The 21205-nt window shown below is 39.3% G+C and overlaps 1 protein-coding gene across 1 annotated transcript in view; it reads right to left on the bottom strand.

The window, feature by feature from the left end:
• Positions 1-21205, bottom strand: part of COL19A1 (collagen type XIX alpha 1 chain) — a 412517-nt gene that overhangs the window by 208521 nt on the left and 182791 nt on the right. The window contains exons 12-14 of the mRNA XM_070377142.1: positions 20312-20365; positions 8139-8192; positions 5917-5952 (exon numbers count right to left, since the gene is read on the bottom strand). Coding sequence (XP_070233243.1) covers positions 5917-5952; positions 8139-8192; positions 20312-20365 — 144 coding nt within the window. The remainder of the gene's footprint in view (positions 1-5916; positions 5953-8138; positions 8193-20311; positions 20366-21205) is intronic.

Below are 21205 nucleotides of genomic sequence, written 5' to 3'. Positions count from 1 at the left end.
CTTTATGTCTTAGTATGTGGTCTGTTCTAGAGAATGTCCCACATACACTTGGAAAGAATGTGTATTCTGGGTTTTTTGGATGTCGTTTCCTGTAGATATCAATTAAGTCCAGCTGTTCTATGTGTCATTTAGGAGCTCTGTTGCCTAGCTGATTTTCTGTCTAGAAGACAGGTCTCTGAGGTCAGTGCAGTGTTTAAGTATACCACTATCATTGCATTCCTGTTACCTTTTCCTTTTATGTCTGTTATTATTTGCTTTACATTACATTATTTGCTTTATATTACATTATTTACATTTAGGTGCTCCTACATTGGCATGTATGTTCAGTTCAGTCACTCAGTTGTGTCCGACTCTTTGCGACCCCATGGACTGCAGCACGCCAGGCCTCTCTGTCCATCACCAACTCCCAGGCTTACTCAAACTCAAGTCCATTGAGTTGGTGGTGCCATCCAACCATCTCATCCTCTCTTGTTCCCTTTTCCTCCTGCCTTCAATCTTTCCCAGCATCAGTGCCTTTTCCAAAGACTCAGTTCTTTGCATCAGGTGGCCAAAGTATTGGAGTTTCAGCTTCAGCATTTGTCCTTCCAATGAATATTCAAGGCTGATCTCCTTTAGAATGGACTGGTTGGATCTCCTTGCAGTCCAAGGGACTCTCAAGAGTCTTCTCCAAAACTACAGTTCAAAAGCACCAATTCTTTGGTGCTCAGCTTTCTTTATAGTCCAACTCTCACATCCATACATGACTACTGGAAAAACCATAGCTTTGACTAGACAGACCTTTGTTGGCAAATATGTTAATGAGTCTAATATCTTCTTGTATGGATCCCTTTATCAGTATCTAATGTCATTCTTTGTCCTTGTTATTCACTTTGATTTAAAGTCTATTTTGTCTGATATGAGTATTGCTATCTTTGGCTTTTTGTTGCTTTCATTTTCATGAGATATCTTTTCCCACCCCCTCATTTATCAGTATAGCATCTTTAACCCTAAAGTGAGTCTCCTGTAGCAACATATTGTAGATACTAGTTTTTTTAATATAACCTTTGAGTCAATGTCTTTTGATTGGAGCATTTAGTCCATTCACATTTAAAGCAATTACTTATAAGATGTATTTATTGTCATTTTAAACCTTATTTTCTAGTTGATTTTGCAGTTCTCTTTGTTTCTTTCCTTTTGTGGTTTGATGGTTTTCTCTTGAATTAACTTGAGTTTCTTTCCTTTTGGAGTTTTGTGAATCTGTTGAATGTTTTTGATTTGTGGTCAGTCTGGCTTTCAAGTACGTTAACCCAGAATTATATCTGCTTGCATTAGACTGATAGTTGTATAAGTTCAGGCATATTCTAAAAAAAAAAAAAAAAAAATCTACAGTCTTTACTTCCTTCTTCTGCATTTTGTGATTTTTATATCCTATTTTACAGCATGATGTTTTTCTTTTTGCTGTTAACTGTAGTCTTAGTTGCTTTAATAAAATACTTATTGTTTTAAATCTATGTACTAGTTTCTTCAAAAGATGTTTAATCCTTTTTTTTTTTTTAATTGGCCTATTCTATTGTGGTTTTAGCCTTTCTTACATATTCTTGCTTCTTTTCTGTTTAGAGAAGATCTTTCATTATTTTTTAGGATAGACTTAATGCTGTATTCTTGTAGTTTTTGCTTGTCTGAGAAATTCTTTCTTTCTCATTCTATTCTAAGTTATAATCTTAATGGGGGGAGTATCCTAGGTTGCAAGTTTTCCCCTTTCAGAACTCTGAATATATATTGCAAAAAGTATATTCTGGTTTGCAAATTTTCTGTAGAGAAATCAACCTGTGGGGGTTCCCTTGTAACTGACTCTTTGCTTTTCTTTTCCTTACTTTTGAATCCTCTTTAACTTTTGTCATTTTAATTATGGTATATTTTGGTGTGGGTCTACTGGGTTCATCTTGTTCAAGACTCTCTCTACTTCCTATACCTGGATATCTGTTTCCTTCTTTAGGTTTGGAAAGTGTTCAGCCATAATGTCTTCAAATACCTTTTTGATCTTCTTCTTTTTTTCCCTTCTGGGATCCCTATTGTGTGTAGGTTGGCATGCTTGAAATGATTCCACAGAATCTCATATGCTGCTTTCATTTTTTGCTTCCTTTTGTCTTTCTATCTGTTGTTCTGATGGTGTTATTTCCATTATTCTATCTTCCAGATCACTTATTTGTTCTTCTGCATTATTTAGTCTGCTTTCAGTTCTGTTTTTCTCTCAGCAATTGAGTTGTCTAATTTTGATTGTTTCCTCTTTATAGTTTCCAGTTCCTCGTTACAGTGACCTGCATTTCTATTGAAAGTCTTTCTTGATTCCTTTAACATTTTTGTTACTTTTTTCAACTCAGGATCTAGTATACTGAAGAGGTCTGTTTCATTGATTATTTTTAGGGGATTTTGCTTGTTCTGTTTGTTGAAAGTAGTTCCTTTGCTTCTTCATTTTACTTACACTTCTGTGATTCTACAAATTTAGAAGAAATAGTTACTACTGTGGTCTTGAGGGCTGTTTTTATGTGGGAGCATCCCTATATAGACTATGTGAGTCTAATATCTTTGTCTTGAGAGCTGTCTCTGTTAGGGACGCCTGTCACATCTTCACCCAGAGTGTGCTGGTCATTATCCCCTTGATAGAGGTTATGACTGCTTTTGTGTAGAGATCCTGCACTGGATGCTGGGCAGCACCTCCTCTTCTCTCTGTGACTGTCACAGCCTTGTTGGGGATTGGGTCTACTTCCCAGTTGTTGCAGCAGAAGCCCTGAAGTTTGTGTGTGAGAAGGCTCTGCTGCTCTTGAGTTTGTGCTCTGTAGCAAGGAGATGAGTGCTGAAGCAAGAGAAGCTCATATGGTCACAGCGATGTATACACCACCTCGTAGGCATCCAAGGTTCTGCTTAGAAGCAGCCCATGCTGCATTCTTTTCTCTGTTGTGTTTGTCCCTGACCTAGTGTAAGGCTGGCCCTGTGGATCAGGGCATTGTGGCTGCAGAAATTGAAGTGGTTGAGCTGCCACCTGAGACCTGAGCTGCCTCTGTGGTAGGGCTTTCCCAGGGCCTGTCCCCCTAGATTCTAGCTTCAGGCTTTGTGTGAGCTGGGTGGAACTGGAGCACTTCTGCTGGGAAAGGAACCACTGCAAGCCTCTCCCTAGGGCCCGTCCACTGGAGACATGTGATTCTGTGGATTATGTCTCTCACCTGATGTGCACGCCAACAAAGTCTGCTGCTGCAGGACCCCCTGACCCCACATGTCCCTGCTTTGACAGCGCTGATTATGGGCTCAGAAATCAGCCTCTTCCCCATGGTGTGTGTACTCACAAAGCCTGCCAGTGGAGCTGTGCCCTGCCACGAGCAGACTAACAGTGGGCTTTCTAATGGTAAATCTACACCCTGCCATGTGTGTGCCAACAACAGGCTCTGCTCCCCAGCTGTTGCAGTAGAAGCCCTGAAGGTTGCATTTGAAAAGGCCCTTAAGTTTGTGCTCCGTCCCAAGGAGGTGAGTGCCGAAGCAACAGAGACCCACGTGGTCACTGTGAACCAATGCACCATTTATGCAGGCATCCACGGTTCTGCTCAGAAGCAGTTCAAGTCACATCCCTTTCTCTGTTGTGCTTGTCCCTGACCTAATGTAAGCCTGGCCTGGAGGTTAGGCCTGGACTACACTCCTGCCCTCTGGGCTGCTTTTGCACATCTAGACTGAGTCCATTCCCAGGGTCCATCCACAGAAGCCCAAGTTTCAGCAGCTGTCCACTCAATGTACTAGCAGCTCCACCTGAAGGACATATAAGGTTGGAAAGTGCATTGAGGTGGCAGCCATCAGAGCCAGTCTCTCTCTGTCCCAACAGCTAACCAGCCAGCACATGCAGACTCCTCATGGGCAGTGTCCACGCCCCTCCAGATCCTCTATCTGGCCAAATGGACCTCCCAGCCAATGAAGGGGGTTCCCAGGGAAAGGGGTCATCTGTATGGACTTTTCTTCTTTCACAGCTCCCTCCCAGGGGCACTGGTCCTGTTCCAATGTCTTTTTGTTATCCTACCAGTTATGTGGGGATCTTTCTTGCAGCTTTGGCTGCGTAAGAGGTCTTCTGCTAGTTTTCAATGACAATTTGACCACGTGTAGATGTCTTTTTGATGTGTTTTGGAAGATGGTAAGCTCCACATCCTTCTAATTCACTCTCTTAACCTCCCACTTTGGAGTCTCTCTCTATCTTTAGACAGGTATGAAAATCAGTTTGTACTCCTTTAGTGTCTGGCCGCTGAATAGTGCGAAGAGACATCTAAAGGGTGTTACTTGGCAGAAAGATGTCAGTTGTCACTTGACATTGACATATTCCAATATAATATTCTGGCTGAGGGGCCAAATTTGCTTATCAGGCGAAATGATACAGACAGATTACATTTTAGTCCTCAAACACAAGTTGCAAATGACTGTGTAATCAGATAACTACATGGAATGATTGAGCACATAACTCAGTTGAAGAAAAATAAACGTGATTTAAATAAAATGCTGCTGCTGCTGCTGCTAAGTCGCTTCAGTCGTGTCTGACTCTGTGCGACCCCATAGACGGAAGCCCACCAGGCTCCCCAGTCCCTGGGATTTTCCAGGCAAGAACACTGGAGTGGGTTGCCATTTCCTTCTCCAATGCATGAAAGTAAAAAGTGAAAGGGAAGTAAATCACTGCCAAATAATTTAAGAAATAAACTCCATAAATTACAAAAAATTGAATAGTATGCAGTTAAAACCTCCTTTCAAATAGTTTTTATTCCTGTCTTGAAAATCAAAGCTTCAAACACAGAATTCCACACTAAATTGAATTTGGCTATTCCTAAGAAAGTCATTTGTTTGTTTCCTTAGATTTTCCATTTATGAAGAAATATTTGCATTCTAAGTGAGCACTGCAAAGATTATTTGTGTAAGACGGTATTTATATAGTGTTCAGAATGATATTTTCAAGTACAAAGATAAATATAAATGTTATCAAAGCCACATAGCCTTTGCAAGTCCTGTGCTGCCCAAATGGGAGGATCCTCATCCAGATGCTAGAAGATTTCTTTAAACTTGGTCTTCTATGATCAGCATAGGTCTCAGGAAACTGATGATTTAAATTCTTAATTTATGTTATTAGCTAATATCAACATAAAATTTGAGAGGCCTCAGGCTACACATGATCTTAGTTAAACATCTTTCTTCTTTTCCATTAAGCTTAGTGTCATTCTCAGACCAAATCTTTAACTTAAATGAGAAACCTTAATGGCCTATGAAGAAAATCTATAACAGCAAATCGTATCCAAATATGAAAGCATTACGTATTTATGACTAAATGTTTAATAAATGATGAACCATTTAATTGAGAGCAATGCCATTATGTGGACATTATAAACTTTTCTCATAAATCTGTCACTGAAATATCTCTATTTTATCATTTTCAAATCTTAGAAGCAACTCACATAGGAAAAAGCAATGGGCTTGAATGGATTTTGGAGAATGTAACAATCAGTTTAAACAGGTAGCTATTTTTACACATTGGGTGATTATAGTTTATTCTTTTATAGTTTTTAGAGTAAGAAGAACTGTCTCTGCTTCCATTAACTTTAAATGTCATGTTAAGAATGTATAATCAAACCCTGAAGGGGAAAAATTATGAACCATATGGAGGGTGGAGAAAATTGCTTAGGTTAAGTACTGCTTCCAGACTTTTCCAGTGACTACCTGCATGACCTCAGGTTAAGCCCTTCACTGCTGTGGGTAGAAGCTCCATCTTTAAAATCTGGAGGTTTGCTTAGATCTACTTTGAAGTCACTTTCAGTTCTCAAAATATCCAATGGCTTAAATTCTGGTATAGTCATGATGTACTGTGAGCAGTAAACAGGGTAACATATTTCAGTTATGAATTTTGACTTCAAAAATACTTACAGTTAGGGTTGGTGGTCCCGGCGGTCCCATATCTCCCTAAAGGATGAAAGAAAAGCTGCAATTACCAATAGTCCCTTCTTGCCCACATATTTACAAATTTTAAGAATGGATCAAAGCAATATCTAGATAAATCTGGATGGAAAGAAAACTAGAATTTTATCTTGATAAAAGTGTCTTCACAATGAAAAATTTATTACATGCTTTTAGCTATCATGATATAAAAATCACCTTGTGCATCTTCATGCTTTCTGCAGCAGCAGAACTTGTTTTGAAAAGCTAAAATAATCTAATTTCTATTTTTTTGTCTACTAATCCAAAATTAGAAAGAGTATCTCTTCAAATATGGTTACTTGCCAATGGAGCAGCTGGGAAATGTCACAATGACAGATTATATTTCTGACAAAGTTAGCACAGTAATAATAAGTGGGTCAGCAAAAATAATAAGTGGGTCTCCCCATTTCACACCTCCAGCAGCCCCATTGCCTCTTTTAAAGCTTTGCTGAACTGGCCTTGCACTTGTGAACATTTGTAAGAGGCTTTGCCTATAGTCATGAAATTTTAAATACTAATGTTGCTTTGCTGACCATTACATGAATACAAATTACCAGGTAGATATATTGAAAAACTATTCAAAATCTAAAGAATATGGTTAATCTAAATGTTTATTATTTTTCAATTTATAAATATGTCACCTATATGCTTTATTGTGTCACCGTATGTGTTTATTTCATGGGAACTCTTGGTCATTAAGATCAAGCATCACAGAGAAAGGCAAGACAGGGGTAGGGAATTAAGAGGTGCAAACCACTATGCACAAAGTAAATAAGCTACAAGGATATATTGTACAACACAGGGAAGATAGCCAATATCTTATAATAGATTTAAATGGAATATAAGCTATAAAATTTTTGAATCACCATGCTGATTAGTATATATGAAACTAATAAAATATTGCAAATTAAACTATACTTCAATAAAAAAAAGGGGGGGCTTTCCTGGTGGCTCAGAAGGTAAAGGATCCGCCTGCAATGCAGGAAACCCTGGTTCAATCTCTGGGTTGGGAAGATCCCCTGAAGAAGGCAATGGCAACCCACTTAAGTATTCTTGCCTGGAGAATCCCATGGACAGAGGAGTCTCATGGGCTACAGTCCATGGGGTAGCAACTAACATTTTCACTTTTTCAATAAAAAGTGAATACATTTTTAAAAGGTAAGTCTTAAAATGTTAAAATTGACAATTAGAGACCCTCCATCTCATCAAATCCCCTCATTTTGTAGATAAATATATTGAACCCCAGAGTGCTGATGGTGAATTAAATAAAGTTATTGCATAAAGAAAAAAAAATCAAGTATCGCTGCCATAACCCCTCTTCAAGTGGACATTATGGAACCAACACTGTATGGCAGGGGGCACTGGATACCGTATTCTCATGTGGGAGGATCTCTACAACATTCTCTTTTCTCATTTAACAAAATCACCTGAAAAGTGAAGACTTAGCCTTGTGTAATCATTATATTGGGAACAACTGAATAAAAATAACCAATAGTTGTTAAAGAACATTGATGAAGTTTAAATCAGTCATTAGGGAGCAATTTGCAGCCAACTTTATTGCAAAGGTAAATACTGGAGACAGACATAGATTTCTAAATATGTTGAGAATGAAGAACAAAATACAGTGCAAAATGCCCATATGTACAACTGTCATCAAACTAGGATCACCCAATGACCTTCTCAAAACAACTCTTGCTTTTACTATCTCGTACTTTTCTTTTCAAGGTCCCTGCTGATAGGCCACTATAAAATGACATGAGAACTTGTGGCAGGAAGAGGGGCATTCAGATTAAGACTGAGATGCACAATTACCCTCTTTCCCCACAAAGACCACCTGCTTCACCACGGTAGCATTTCAGCGCTACTGGCAAAGTCCCCAGCGCAGCACATAGCTGCGAATGTGTGATGGAATGAACACCTAACGGTGCTGAGCGAGGGACAGAAAAGGGAAATCTTATAAACACAAATTACTGTTGACTAGCAATTGTGCATTTAGTCTCTTCAAACTAATTGAATGAACCAAAAGGCTTTTCTTGTTCAGTTTTTTTTTAAACATAATAGCCTTTGGTTAATTTTAACAAAATTACATTTTGTCTGTTAAACATATCAGTGAAAAGTCACTGCATAGGTTCTCGGGGTTTTCTTGAGAAAAGACTGGGTAAATACTGTACCTTGTCTCCTTTTGGGCCAGGTGGACCACGAGGACCCGAGTCGCCTTTCACACCCTGTACAAAGAACACACCCGATGTGATTTCTATACATAGTTCACAGAAAGCTTCAATTTCTAACAAGTCACTAGTCAAAATTTAAAATCATAATTTGCTGTACTCCCATATCCCATTCTTCAGTGTGTGGTATAGAAAAACTGGCAGTAAAATGATATACAACATCTGTGCTGTGGTGGGTACAGATACATTAAGTCAGTGCGAGGCCGCAGTACTGCGTATTAGCGCAACTTTGCTTCCTGCTAAAATTACATTAATTCACCATCTGGGAGAGCATCATCTAAAGATCTATATGAGCTTTTAAGTATCCACTTTGGCTTAAATTTGTCGATCTTGTAAATACCTCTGATTTAGCATTGATTTGGCTTTTTTAAAGCTTGCCCCTAAAATTCAAGGTTTAAATAAAAAATTTTTTTTTTTGTCTCTATGGAGAAATCTAATTGGAGGGGAAAAGGGATGAAGAATATATTGTTTTCCCATCCCTCATAAAGTTGGAGCTAAAATGCAGTCTCTCTCCTGTTTTAAAGCCTGGTTTGTTTCTCTAATTCTTATTTCATTTTTTAACCTGGATTTATAAAGACAGCAGTAAAACTATATAAGACATAGCATATCTGATAAACATATTCATGAGTCTTCTGGACTGTTGGGTGTTTTAGTGGGTATATGGTTGATCTGATTCAGAATTTGACAGCTGTTAGGAACACCACAATAGATTTCACTGGAGATCAGTGCTACAGCTGAATGTTTTCAGTGTAAACAGGAAGAAAAGACAGACATGTCCTATGTGGTAAATAGGAAAAATACTTTTTCTTAACACACTGGATGAGGGAAGAACAATAACAGAAAAAATATTCTGAAGCCACACAATGCACAGTAAATCCAGGCATCTTACTGTTCCCAGTTGAGGAATCCAGCTCTTACTGCTCTGACATTTTACAGTGAATAAACAATGCCAAATGCTATCACTTGTAGCTACCCAATATAGAAGCTGATGATGAATTTAAAGGAACAAAAGAAAACCAGATATTTAAAATAATCTTATTAAAATTTGTTATCTTGTGAAAACTGCAATCTTATACTTTAAGAAAAAAATTTAATAGATGAAAATACCTAATTGGTTAAAAAAGAAAAATTCAAAACACCTTTGTGGTTGCATAAACTCCTTCATGGATAAAATTCATAGCTATGCTTTCTTCCTTTATTACCTCCGGGTATTTATAAAACAAAGATGAGTGAAGAATTAAATTATAATTGAAATGTGATATTCTCTTCTTATTTGAAATATCCATTCCTCTCCATATCAAGCAACACATACTCTGTTTATACATGCCTCGAGTAAAACTTGGCACCAACATATTCTGAACACTTGCAGAAAGAAAATGGCCATTTCTGTGAATCAAGTTTATTCTAAGTTCAGTCATCCATTTATTCAGCGGACATTTATTGGATACCCTTTGTACAGTCACCACTACAATCATCAGCTCTGCACCGCCCAATATGTAGCCCAGGGCCACATGTAGCTTTTCATCCTTGAAATGTGACTGGTCTGAATGGAGATACGCCATGAGTGTAAAATACCATTGGGTTTTCAACATTTGGTACAAAGAAATGAATGTACAGTAGCTCATTAGTAATTTTGATGTTGGTTATGTATTGAAAAGGCTTCCCTGGTGGCTCAGAGTGTAAAGCGTCTGCCTGCAAGGAAGGAGACCTCGGTTCGATCCCTGGGTCAGGAAGATCCCCTAGAGAAGGAAATGGCAACCCACTCCAGTACTCTTGCCTGGAGAATCCCATGGATGGAGTAGCCTGGTAGGCTACAACCCATGCGGTCACAAAGAGTCAGACATGACTGAGTGATTTCACTTTCACTTTTGTGTATTGAAAAGATAATGTGCATATGAGATTAAATAAGATCTATTATTAAAATTCTTTTCACCTGCTTCTTTTTACTTTCTAAAATGTGGCTATGAGAAAGTATAGCATATTTATATTTGTCTTGAAATTATATTTAAAATCTATTGTATACACATAATATTATATACTATATATTTTATTTAAATTAGATAGTGTTATTTAGAGACATAAAAAAAGAACAAGAAGTTCAAAAAGACTCTCATTAAGCAAATCTGAGTCGGGTTCCTCTGAGTCCTCTCCTTGACTAGGCCTCAACCCTGGCCTCTGTCCATCAATGGCCTGTCTGGCCCAGTTTTAGCAGGAATCTCGTTAACTTAGTTTAAAGAAAATCCCCCAGCCTTGATGTCTGTTCTTGGCAATATTCCATTCAATGACCACCTCTCTCTATTCCTTGGCTATAAATTCCCACTCATCCTTGCTGTATTCAGAATTGAGGCCAATCTCTCTTCCCTATTGTAATACTCGTACTGTGATAACCTTGACTAAAAACTCTTCTTTACCATTTTAGGGCTTCTCTGGTGGCTCTGAGAAGCCCTAAACAATCTACCTGCAATGCAGGAGACCCAGGTTTGATCTTTGGGTTGGGAAGATCCCCTGCAAAAGGAAATGGCAACCTACTCCAATATTCTTGCTTAGGGAATTCCATGGACAGAGGAGCCTGGCGGGCTACAGTCCATGAGGTTGCAAAGAATCAGATACAAGTGAGCGACTAACACTTTCACTACTTTTTCACCATTTTAGCAAGTGTCAGAATAATTTTTCCCTTAGCAAAGTCAGATTTCCTGCTGCAGCGGAATTCGTGGTGTCGAGGAGGGTGACTGGCAGTGACCAGGTCCACAGGCTGAATGTGCTGAGTGCAGGGCAGTGAGGGTAGCAGCTGGAAATGGGCTCTGTGTGGAGGGAGTGTTTGTTGTTGTATAGGATCCAGCCTTGCACCGATCCTGGGAAACAGTGTTGGGGGAGGGGTAAGGGACCAGCAAGCACAACAGCCCCGGATGGAAGGAGTGTCATGAGCAAGTGAGGAGGCAAGGAGTGCGACGTGAACTCAAGGGTAGTCAGGGGTCATGGCACATAGAGAACTGTAGGCTGTGGAGAGAAGGCAGGGTTTTGATCTAGGAGCAAGGGGAAGCCATTTAGGATTTGACGGTGTTTCCCAAAAAAGAGAGTTTTGGCTACAACACGAAAATAGACTTGCAGGCAGCAAGAGCAAAAGCAGAAAGGGGCTCTCACAGCTTTGCAGGCAAGAGAACAAGATGGCCAGAAGTGGGAATGGAGTTGCAGAAATGCTGGAGGTGGGCCCTGGGAAAGGAGGGACTAAGGCTGGTTTGTACTTGGCTTCAGGACTGGCTAGGAGTCTGGGCTGTTTACTAAGCTGAGAAGTGTACTAAAGAGGGGTCTTTTCCTGCTGGTAGAACATCATCGGGGTGGAGGGGGGGAACATGAAGAAAGAAATAGCTGAGAAAGACAGTGAATATTCATTTCTGCAACAAATATTATGGAACATCTATACACATGCAAGACAGAACCCTGTATTACCGTGAACAGATGAGTAGGAAGAAATTATTTTTAATAATGGGAAGGAATATGAAACACAATATTCAGGAAAATGATTAACTCTGGAGTGGGCATGGCATTATGTTGATTTCTGAGTACATTCTACAATTCATAATCATCATATATGTTACACGTTACAAAAATACTATTTGAAGTATAAACTAATACATTAAAAATTTTCAACATTCCTACCTGACAGACCAACTGTAATTGCACCTTCTGGAAAAGGGACTTACTTGCCGATGCATCAAGAAGTACTTGAACTATCTCTGGTTCAATCGTCTATGGTCAGGGACAGTTCAGTTACGACCCCATGAACCACAGTACGTCAGGCCTCCCGTCCATCACCAACTCCCGGAGTCCACCCAAACCCATGTCCATTGAGTCAGTGATGCCGCCCAACCATCTCATCCTCTGTTGTCCCCTTCTCCTCCTGCCCTCAATCCCTCCCAGCAGCGTCTTTTCAAATGAGTCAGTTCTTTGCATCAGGTGGCCAAAGTATTGGAGCTTCAGCTTCAACATCAGTCCTTCCAATCAATATTCAGGACTGATCTCCTTCAGAATGGACTGGTTGGATCTCCTTGCAGTCCAAGGGACTCTCAAGAGTCTTCTCCAACACCACAGTTCAAAAGCATCAATTCTTCGGTGCTCAGCTTTCTTTATAGTCCAACTCTCACATCCATACATGACCACTGGAAAAACCATAGCCTTGACTAGACGGACCTTTGTTGGCAAAGTAATGTCTCTGCTTTTGAATATGCTGTCTATGGTCAGGGACAAGGTGTGGTAATAAAGCAACCAGCCACAGGAGACATAAACGCTGAGGGCTACGATACATGTGCCAGCCTGCGTGAAGGGGGCAGGTCCTGGAGATGCCTGACTCTCCTGGAGATGCTCATGACTTCAGACATGTGGAGTTCAGAAGAGTCAATAAAGGATTCATGCATTTTTCTCAAGTAAGTTATTTAAGTTTCCCTATAAAACCCGGGTCTTCTGCACTGCAGGCTGACAGTTTACCGTCTGAGCCACCACGGAAGCCCGATAAAATAGGTATAAGTAATAGTTGTCTTTATGGAAATAATCTAAATGTCCATCGACAGATGAATGGATAAGATGTGGTACATATATATAGTAGAAGACTTCTCAGTCATAAAAAAGAATGAAATAAGGCCATGTGCAGCAATATGGATGGACATAGAGATTGTCACACTGAGTGTAGTTAAGTCCAAAACAGAAAGCCCACTACCGTATGATGTCACTGATATGTGAAACCTAAAATATGACACAAATAAACCTACCCATGAAACAGAATCACAGACATAGAGGACAGACTGGTGGTGGCCAATGGAGAGGCGGCTGGAAGAGGGGGGGTTAGCAGATATAAGCTTTTTATATATAGAATGGATAAAAAACAAGGTTTTACTATATATACAGAGAACTATATTTCTATGATAAACCATAAGGGAAAAGAATATATATAAAAATAATGTATGTATGCATATAACTGAATCACTCTGTACAGCAGCAATTAATAGAACATTGTGAATCAACTATTCTTCAATAAAAGATAATATCTGTCTTGAAAAGTTGTTCTGACACTCATTTGTTTAAAAATACTTGGCACATCTAAGGTACTTGATAAATGTTGCTTGTGCTTTTCAAGCTGAATTCCAAGGGATACTTAATTGTTCTGTCCAGTTTTGTAGTCAGTTTGATGGACATGTAACAACTGTCCTTTAACTCACATAGAAGGAAGTGGCAACCCACTCCAGTGTCCTTGCCTGGAGAATCCCAGGGATGGGGGAGCCTGGTGGGCTGCCGTCTATGGGGTCGCAGAGTCGGACACGACTGCAGTGACTCAGCAGCAGCAGCAGCAGCCCTCATCAAGCCTCTACTTTTGTCGTTGGCCACTGAAGTGTGTCCATGGAGCTCACGCAGCATGTTGTTAAGGTCATGGCATCATGACAGGCTCTAAGAACAGATCAGTCATGCTTTCCTCAAGTGTAATTTTTCTCCTCATGTGACACTAGAGTTGCTATCAATGGCTATTCAGTATTGGAGAAAAAAAGACATAGCGCTCACCATAAAGCATACAGAATCGAATGAAACAGAGTCCACATTTAATAATGAATAAGACAGGCATCTATTACCACTGTTATCTATAAAATGTTTGTAAATAAAGATACTCAAAAGCACAGTAGTGGGCTCCATATGTTATGAGAGGCAGGTACTCTTATCCAAATGCAAGATGAACTTACTTACAAAACAGAGACAGATTCAGAGACTCACAGACATAGAAAACAAACATTGTTACCAAAGGAGAAGGGGTAGAGGGATGAATTAAAAGTTTGGGATTAAAATATATGAAATAGATAACCAACAAGGGCCTACTGTATAGCACGGGGAACTCCACTCAGTATCTTGTGATAACCTATAGTGGAAATGAATCTAAAAAATAATATATATCTGAATCACTTTACTGGATACCTAAAACTGAGACAGCATTGTAAATCAACCATATTTCAATAAAAATTTTAAATGCACAATGAAAGCTGAAGGACAGTATCACAGCTAGAGTTATAAAAGCAGGTAGACTATGAATTAATTTTCATTGCAAGAGCTGCTTACTAACAGTATGTAGCATCTTTAAAGATCATTTGATACAAAGTAATGGTATTTGTTAAAAACATTTACCCATCTATTCATCATTTTCCTCATCCTCTATTGACTGCTGCTTTTTCCCTAGCAATGGCACCAGCTGTCGGCAGCCAATATTGCAGCTTTGTGATTCCAACATTTTTGTATTCAGTACACAGATTGCATTGGTGTAAGGAGATTAACATGACAATTTTAGAAACATCAGATGCTATAATTCTGATAAGAGTTGTTTGAAAGACAATAATAAAGTTGCAGTGGAAGAGACTAAACTGAATGATTGAAATTCACTTTTCCAAGATTATATAACTCCACAAAAAATAAATGAAAAGATCTATCTATCTCTATATCTATTAGATAAAATGTGTTTTCTAACCCAGTTTCTAATAATAGCAAATGTTTATATAGCTCTTCTGTATGCAAGACTCTGACTTAAATGCTTTATGTTTGATGACCCCTTTAATCCTAAAAAAAGACTGAGTTAAGTGCTCTTAATATTATTATTCCATTGTGCAAATGAAGACATAGGCACATAGAGAATGAAGAATGTGCTAATTAGTACACCAGGTGGGCAGTGGCAGAGCTGGAATTCGAGCCCAGATCATTGGTTTCAAGGATCACATTAACTTTATGAGATGCTCCCTCAAGTGCGTTCTCAGATGCCAATGTTGAACATATCTCATGGTAGGTCACAGTCAAAATCATTTAATTATAAACTAGAATGTGTGAAAAGTTAAGGTCTTATATTTTGAAGGCTAAATTCTAGCAACTCAAAATTTTGACAATTTCAATATGTTTGATATGCATTATTTAAACTATAAGGTAAATATGAGCCCAATATTCCAGTACCATGAGGATCAATCAAATTTTTCTCTCTCACACACACAGTCAAGAATGCACTGAGAAAGATATCAAAGCAATTTTTTTGCCCTAATGACTAAGAGTTGTTACTGCTGAGCATGAAGGATTCTATACATTCTGCTTTTGCAAGACAGTCCCATGAGGCAGAGTACCATCTTGACCAACATGCAAGAGTGTCCCATTAAGCAAGCTGAACTGCTGCATGCTTCCCTTTAAAGGAGGTTTACATTTTCCAAAGTGAGCTTGTCCACTATGTGGGAAAGCTGGCACAGAAGAAATTATTACCAAAAGGTACATTTACATCAATATATGTTTAATATATAAGAATAAAGACCATAAAAAGGCTCTGAATTCATTTCATGGGAATGTTAAATTCTTTTAATTTTCTCTGAGGTATTAAGTAGCTGCAGTGAGCTGACGTATTGAGGTTATTCAGTGTTCCAACAGGATATTCCTGAAATTATGATCTCCATCATGGCTTGACTTCAGTACAGACTGAGATAGCTCTTATACTGCCTTTCATTCCCTAAGAATGTGTACCTACACTTACTGAAAGGCAGAGTGAACTGTCATAAATGCTGAGTGATTTTGGTTTGTGGAGTCAGTTTATTTTAGCATTGAAAAATAGACAATGAGAAATGTGGTGTGACTTAGTGGGGAAATAGACTTTTCGGTCAAACAGGGGTAAAGACTCACTTTACCATTTTCTAAAAGAAAATTTCTTACTTTCCTAAGCTCTATTTCTTTACTCTAAAAATAGGGATACTCTTACCTCCTGCACTTTGTAGCCATAAAATTGAGGTAAGGATTGAATTTCAAATTCCTCATGAAACCAGTTTTTGAAGTATGGTTTTTTAATATTTAAAACCACCACCACCACCAATGGAATAAATAACAGCATATGATTCTTTACCCCTACTCAACATTCAAAAAACTAAAAACATGGCAACCAGTTCCACCACTTCATGGCAAATAGATGGGCAAATAGTGGAAACAGTGACAGAATTTATTTTCTTTGGCTCCAAAATCACTGTGGATGGTGACTGCAGCTATGGAATTAAAGGACACTTGCTCCTTGGAAGAAAAGCTATGGCACAGCTAGATAGTACATTAAATATCAGAGATACCACTTTGCTGACAAAGGTCTATATAGTCAAAGCTATGCTTTTTCCAGTAGTCATGTATGGATGTGAGAGTTGGACTATAAAGCTGAGCACTGAATAATTGGTTCTTTTGAACTGTGGAGTTGGAAAAGGCTCTTGAGTGTCTCTTGGATATCAAAGAGATTAAACCAGTCAATCCTAAAGGAAATCAACCCTGAGTATTCATTGGAAAGACTGGTATTGAAGCTGAAGCTTCAATATTTTGGCCACTTAATGCAAAGGGCCAATACATTGGAAAAGACCCTGATGCTGGGAAAGATTGAGGGCAGGAAGAGAAGGGGTTACAGAGAATGAGATGGTTGGATGGCATCACCAACTCCGTGGACATGAGTTTAAGCAAACTCTGGGAGATAGTGAAGGACAGGAAGCCTGGTGCTTTGCCATGGGATCTCTTTGCCATGGGATCGCAAAGAGCTGGACATGTCTGAGTAATTGAACAACAGCAGAGTGCTTTTGTAATAGAAGGGAAAAAGAGAACTGTCATTACTTTTTCTTATTCATCCTTAGTCATGACTCCTGAATACCTTTTGCAAAATTAAGGAAAAGAAATGATATCAACTATGTGTTAATTAAGTAACCAAGTGAGCAAATATGCTTTGTTGTGCTTTATAATGTACCTAATGACCTATAAGAGGCAGTGATAGTGCTGAAGGAATAACGCACTTGTGGGTCGGGGTATGTGAAGGACTCTTCCCAGATCATTGTCAAAGAGGAAAGGTCACACTGCCCATGAGGCTGGGAGCTCTCTCAGGAAGACAGTTTTAGATCTGAGCAAGTAGAAAGCATGCAAATATGTGTGTACAACTGATTAATTCTGAAAAGTCAAATCACTTTACTTTCAGATCCCATAGAAAAAATTTCCAAATCTCTTAAGTTAACATGAATATATTTCAGGCTCCATTTGCTCAAACCTCCTCTCAGTTTTGAGTGTTTGGATAAATTCTTTCTCTATTTCTACTCTAATGCTATCTTAACAAACGTCTAGAAATCTTTGTTTTGCTCCTGTATTCCAGGGAGCCGCCATACATGTAGCTTGGTTACCTTTTGCAAGTGGAGTTAATCTCTCTCAACACTCCTATGTTTATGAGAAGATAACATCCTTCCGTAATGAATGGTCGAAACCTTGGGCTATTTTTTGCTGCAGCCAAGCACCAAATTGCATATATTCAACCTCTGCAATATCACTGTGCCCTCTCTTCCATCTGTTTCCCTGGTTTAGGTTCTAATCACTTGTATTTTAGGCTATTATAATAATATCTTAATTTTTAGTATGAAAATTTAGCAAACAACTACTCCTTTTTCACTCCAAACATTTACTAAGTACTAACAGGAGGAGAAGGGGATGACAGAGGATGAGATGTCTGGATGGCATCACTGACTCGATGGACGTGAGTCTGAGTGAACTCCGGGAGCTGGTGATGGACAGGGAGGCCTGGCGTGCTGCGATTCATGGGGTCACAAAGAGTCAGATAAGACTGAGTGACTGAACTGAACTGAGCATCCAAGAAATGGTCTTTGTTCTCATAAAGAACACGATAGAAAGAACAGAGCCACAGGCAAAAGCTTCAGTTCTGTCCATTTTGTAGAACCCACTGCAAAAGGAATCTTCACGTGAACACAGCATGATCCACATGCCCCCCTTCAGAGGAGGGAGGGCAAACCTCCACACACAGAGCACTGTCCATGCCCGGCTCCAGCTGGATGGACTCTCATTGTGTTTTCCCTACATGCAACTGGAGTCCCCAAAGCCCGAATGAAGGCTTCAAATTCCATCGTACTTCTCAAGACTCTAATCCTAACCAGTCTTAATGGTCTCTTTGTATTAGATGAGAGGACATTGCAGTGATGGGGGCTTCAGAACCCAACAGGCTCTGAGAAGTGATTTTCTCCACAGGTGACAGAACTGGGACACACATTCAGCTCTGCTTCCCACCGTAGAACTCTGACCACTACAGCAGGTATCTCCAGTGACAGGGCAGTGGGGAATTAGTAGCTCTACTACCTGCAGGGGCCAATGGCCAGTGGCCATCCAGCACCCTAGTGTGCTGTAACGAGGCAGAGAGAGGCAGACTCCCCTAGCTCCAAGACACTGGTGCTAACTCCCTCTCTCTGGTGGAGAAAAATCCTTTTAAGAAGATAGGAACAAGAAGCATGTCATATTAAAGGTGCAAATAGGGCTTCTTAGGAAGTAAGAGAAGAAAACTGTGGGGGCCAGAGCCTCAAGCTTGGGTCAATTAGTCGGGTTAGCTTCTGGGATGGTTCTCTTTGGACCCCTCCCCATCCAGGGGAAGGAAAACTATGACAAGTCTAGACAGAAGATTAAAAAGCAGAGACTTCACTTTGCTGACAAAGGTCTGTCTAGTCAAAGGTATGGTTTTTCCAGGAGTCATGTATGGATGTGAGAGTTGGACCATAAAGAAGATTGAACACTGAAGAAATGATGCTTTTGAATTGTGGTGCTGGAGAAGACTCTTTGAGAGTCCCTTGGACAGTGGGAGATTAAACCAATCAATCTTAAAGGAAATCAACCTTGAATATTCATTGGAAGGACTGATGCTGAAGCTGAAGTTCCAATTGGGGTCATCTTATATGAAGAGTCAACTCATTGGAAAAGACCCTGATGCTGGGAAAGACTGAAGGCAAAAGGAGAAGGAGATAACAGAGGATGAGATGGTTGGATGGCATCACTGACTCAATAGACACGAACTTGAGCGAACTCTGGGAGACAGTGAAGGACAGGCAAGCCTGGCCTGCTGCAGGCCATCGGGTCACAAAGAACAGACATGAAGTGGGAACTGAACAACAACAACAAACCCTCCAGGTCTTATTTTGTTCATAGGCCCCAGGATTACAGTGTTCAGCCTCCCTTCCCTCTGTGCTGCAGACCCAGATGGATTTTACAACATCTGGGCATTAGGGAACCCGATCTAGCTTATTCTCTATTCCTCTGTCCAAAAAGTAAGTAGTATGGCCCTCAGAACTTTCTTAAAACATTTTTATGAAGTGAAGAAGGGAAACCATGGGAAAAGAAATAATTCTCATTGTGGATACTTGCCTTAATAAGGAGTATATCTACAGTAAATGGTGAATCTTATGGTCTGAAAGGAGAGTAGTCTACATTTAAAGGAAAATCAAGATTTTATCTACCCTCTAAATTCCATCATGAGAATACAAGTGAAGTTCTGGGGGGACAACTGCCTTGGGGTGAGGGGGCAGGTGGGAGGACTTGACACCTAGGACAGGAGCCCTGAGATTGGGGAACAGGTGCAATGGAGGGGGAGTGACACGGATACACAGGGTCCCCTCCTTTTTTTCTTTTCATCCCTGAGATATGACCTCAATAGACCCCTCAGCAGACAAAGACTGGGGGTAAGATGCAAAGTGTAGCCTGGGTAATAACACAGGTCACAGCAGCATATATGTAAAAAGAAAAAAGACCGAGAAAGGAAGAGAGAAGAAATGGAAGCCAGACTATCAAGGAAGAAAGGACCGTGAAGAATGAGTATAATAAGAGGTATATAAAACCAGTGAACTACCTGGTAGTTTCGACAGTAAACATATTAGGCCTGCTTGGCATTGGCACCGCATGTGTCCTTCAGTCATTCCTGGAAAAGGTCTTCAATTTTCTTTAGCACCAGAAATTGACCAACGATCACGCAGCCCTCCCCCCCATTCCCTGGTCTGTTTTATGCTATTTTCCCTCTTTTTGGCAGAACAGTCACTGTCCTTGTAAAGCTTTTTAAATCAATAAAGTCTGTGGCCTTCAAAAAAAAAAAATACAAGAAAAACTGGGCCTCTACTGAGCCACACACACACACACACACACAAACTACCTTGATTCTTACTTTGCAATAATTGAATAATTGTAGCTAGTTCTTCCAAGGATAGTCAAGTCTTAGTAGCATTAGACAATAAGCATATTTCAGTGGCCAAATGTAAACACTGTGTTAGAAAAAAGAAAGTTAGGCTTACATCTTGTCCATTAACGCCTGACAAACCTGGATCTCCTTTCTCTCCTGGTTCACCCTAGAAAGAAACAATTTATACAGTGAAAAATGTTAAATCTGAAGATCTTTACTAAGAGAAAATAAAAGAGTTACATTGTTTGGGTATTTATAACAACATGATTACTTTGCTAATCCCTTGAAAGAAACATTTATTAAAAAACAATTCTGAATCCTAAAACCAAAAAGAAGTTTAAAGGTTCAAAGAAAAGCTGCATAAAAATGATTAAAGTGTATAAATAGAACAAGGATTATTTTTTTTTCTATAAGCAACAAAGAACTTTCAGGAGGGCAATTTGTTAATATATAACAAGGGTCTTAAATATGTTCATTTCATTGGGACCAGTGATTTTACTGCTAAGAATGAATCCCAAGAAAATAAACAGAGATGAAAAGTTTTATGCACTAAGATGTAGAGCGCAGTGCTATTCATAGTAGTAAGAAGAGAAACATTCTAAATGTCCAGTACTAGGGAACTGGGTACATTACAGCATAGAGATACAATGGTATATGCTCCAACCATTACAATCATGTTTATGAATTTTAGTTTATACTATAGGAAAGCTCTTATGATATAAAAAGATACAATTATTTAACAAATTTAGTGAATAAATGTTAATGAATACCTGTTTTTATTACTGTAAAGCTACAAGTGTTCATAATGGCCACTAATAACATTGTTGATGACACATCTCATAGTTGCTGGTATTTTTGTTTGATTACTATCTGAAAGGTATATGCTTTTATTGGTATACCCTGCATATCTATGGTGGGCTTTCCAGGTGGCACAGTGGTTAAGGAATCGCCTGCCAATGCAGCAGATGCAAGAAATGTGGGTTCAATCTCTGGGTTGGGAAATTGC

The sequence above is a fragment of the Bos mutus genome, chromosome 9 (assembly GCF_027580195.1).
Source record: "Bos mutus isolate GX-2022 chromosome 9, NWIPB_WYAK_1.1, whole genome shotgun sequence".
Classification (NCBI taxonomy): domain Eukaryota; kingdom Metazoa; phylum Chordata; class Mammalia; order Artiodactyla; family Bovidae; genus Bos; species Bos mutus.
The sequence above is the reverse complement of the archived record's forward strand: the minus strand, read 5'-3'. Positions and strand labels throughout refer to the sequence as shown.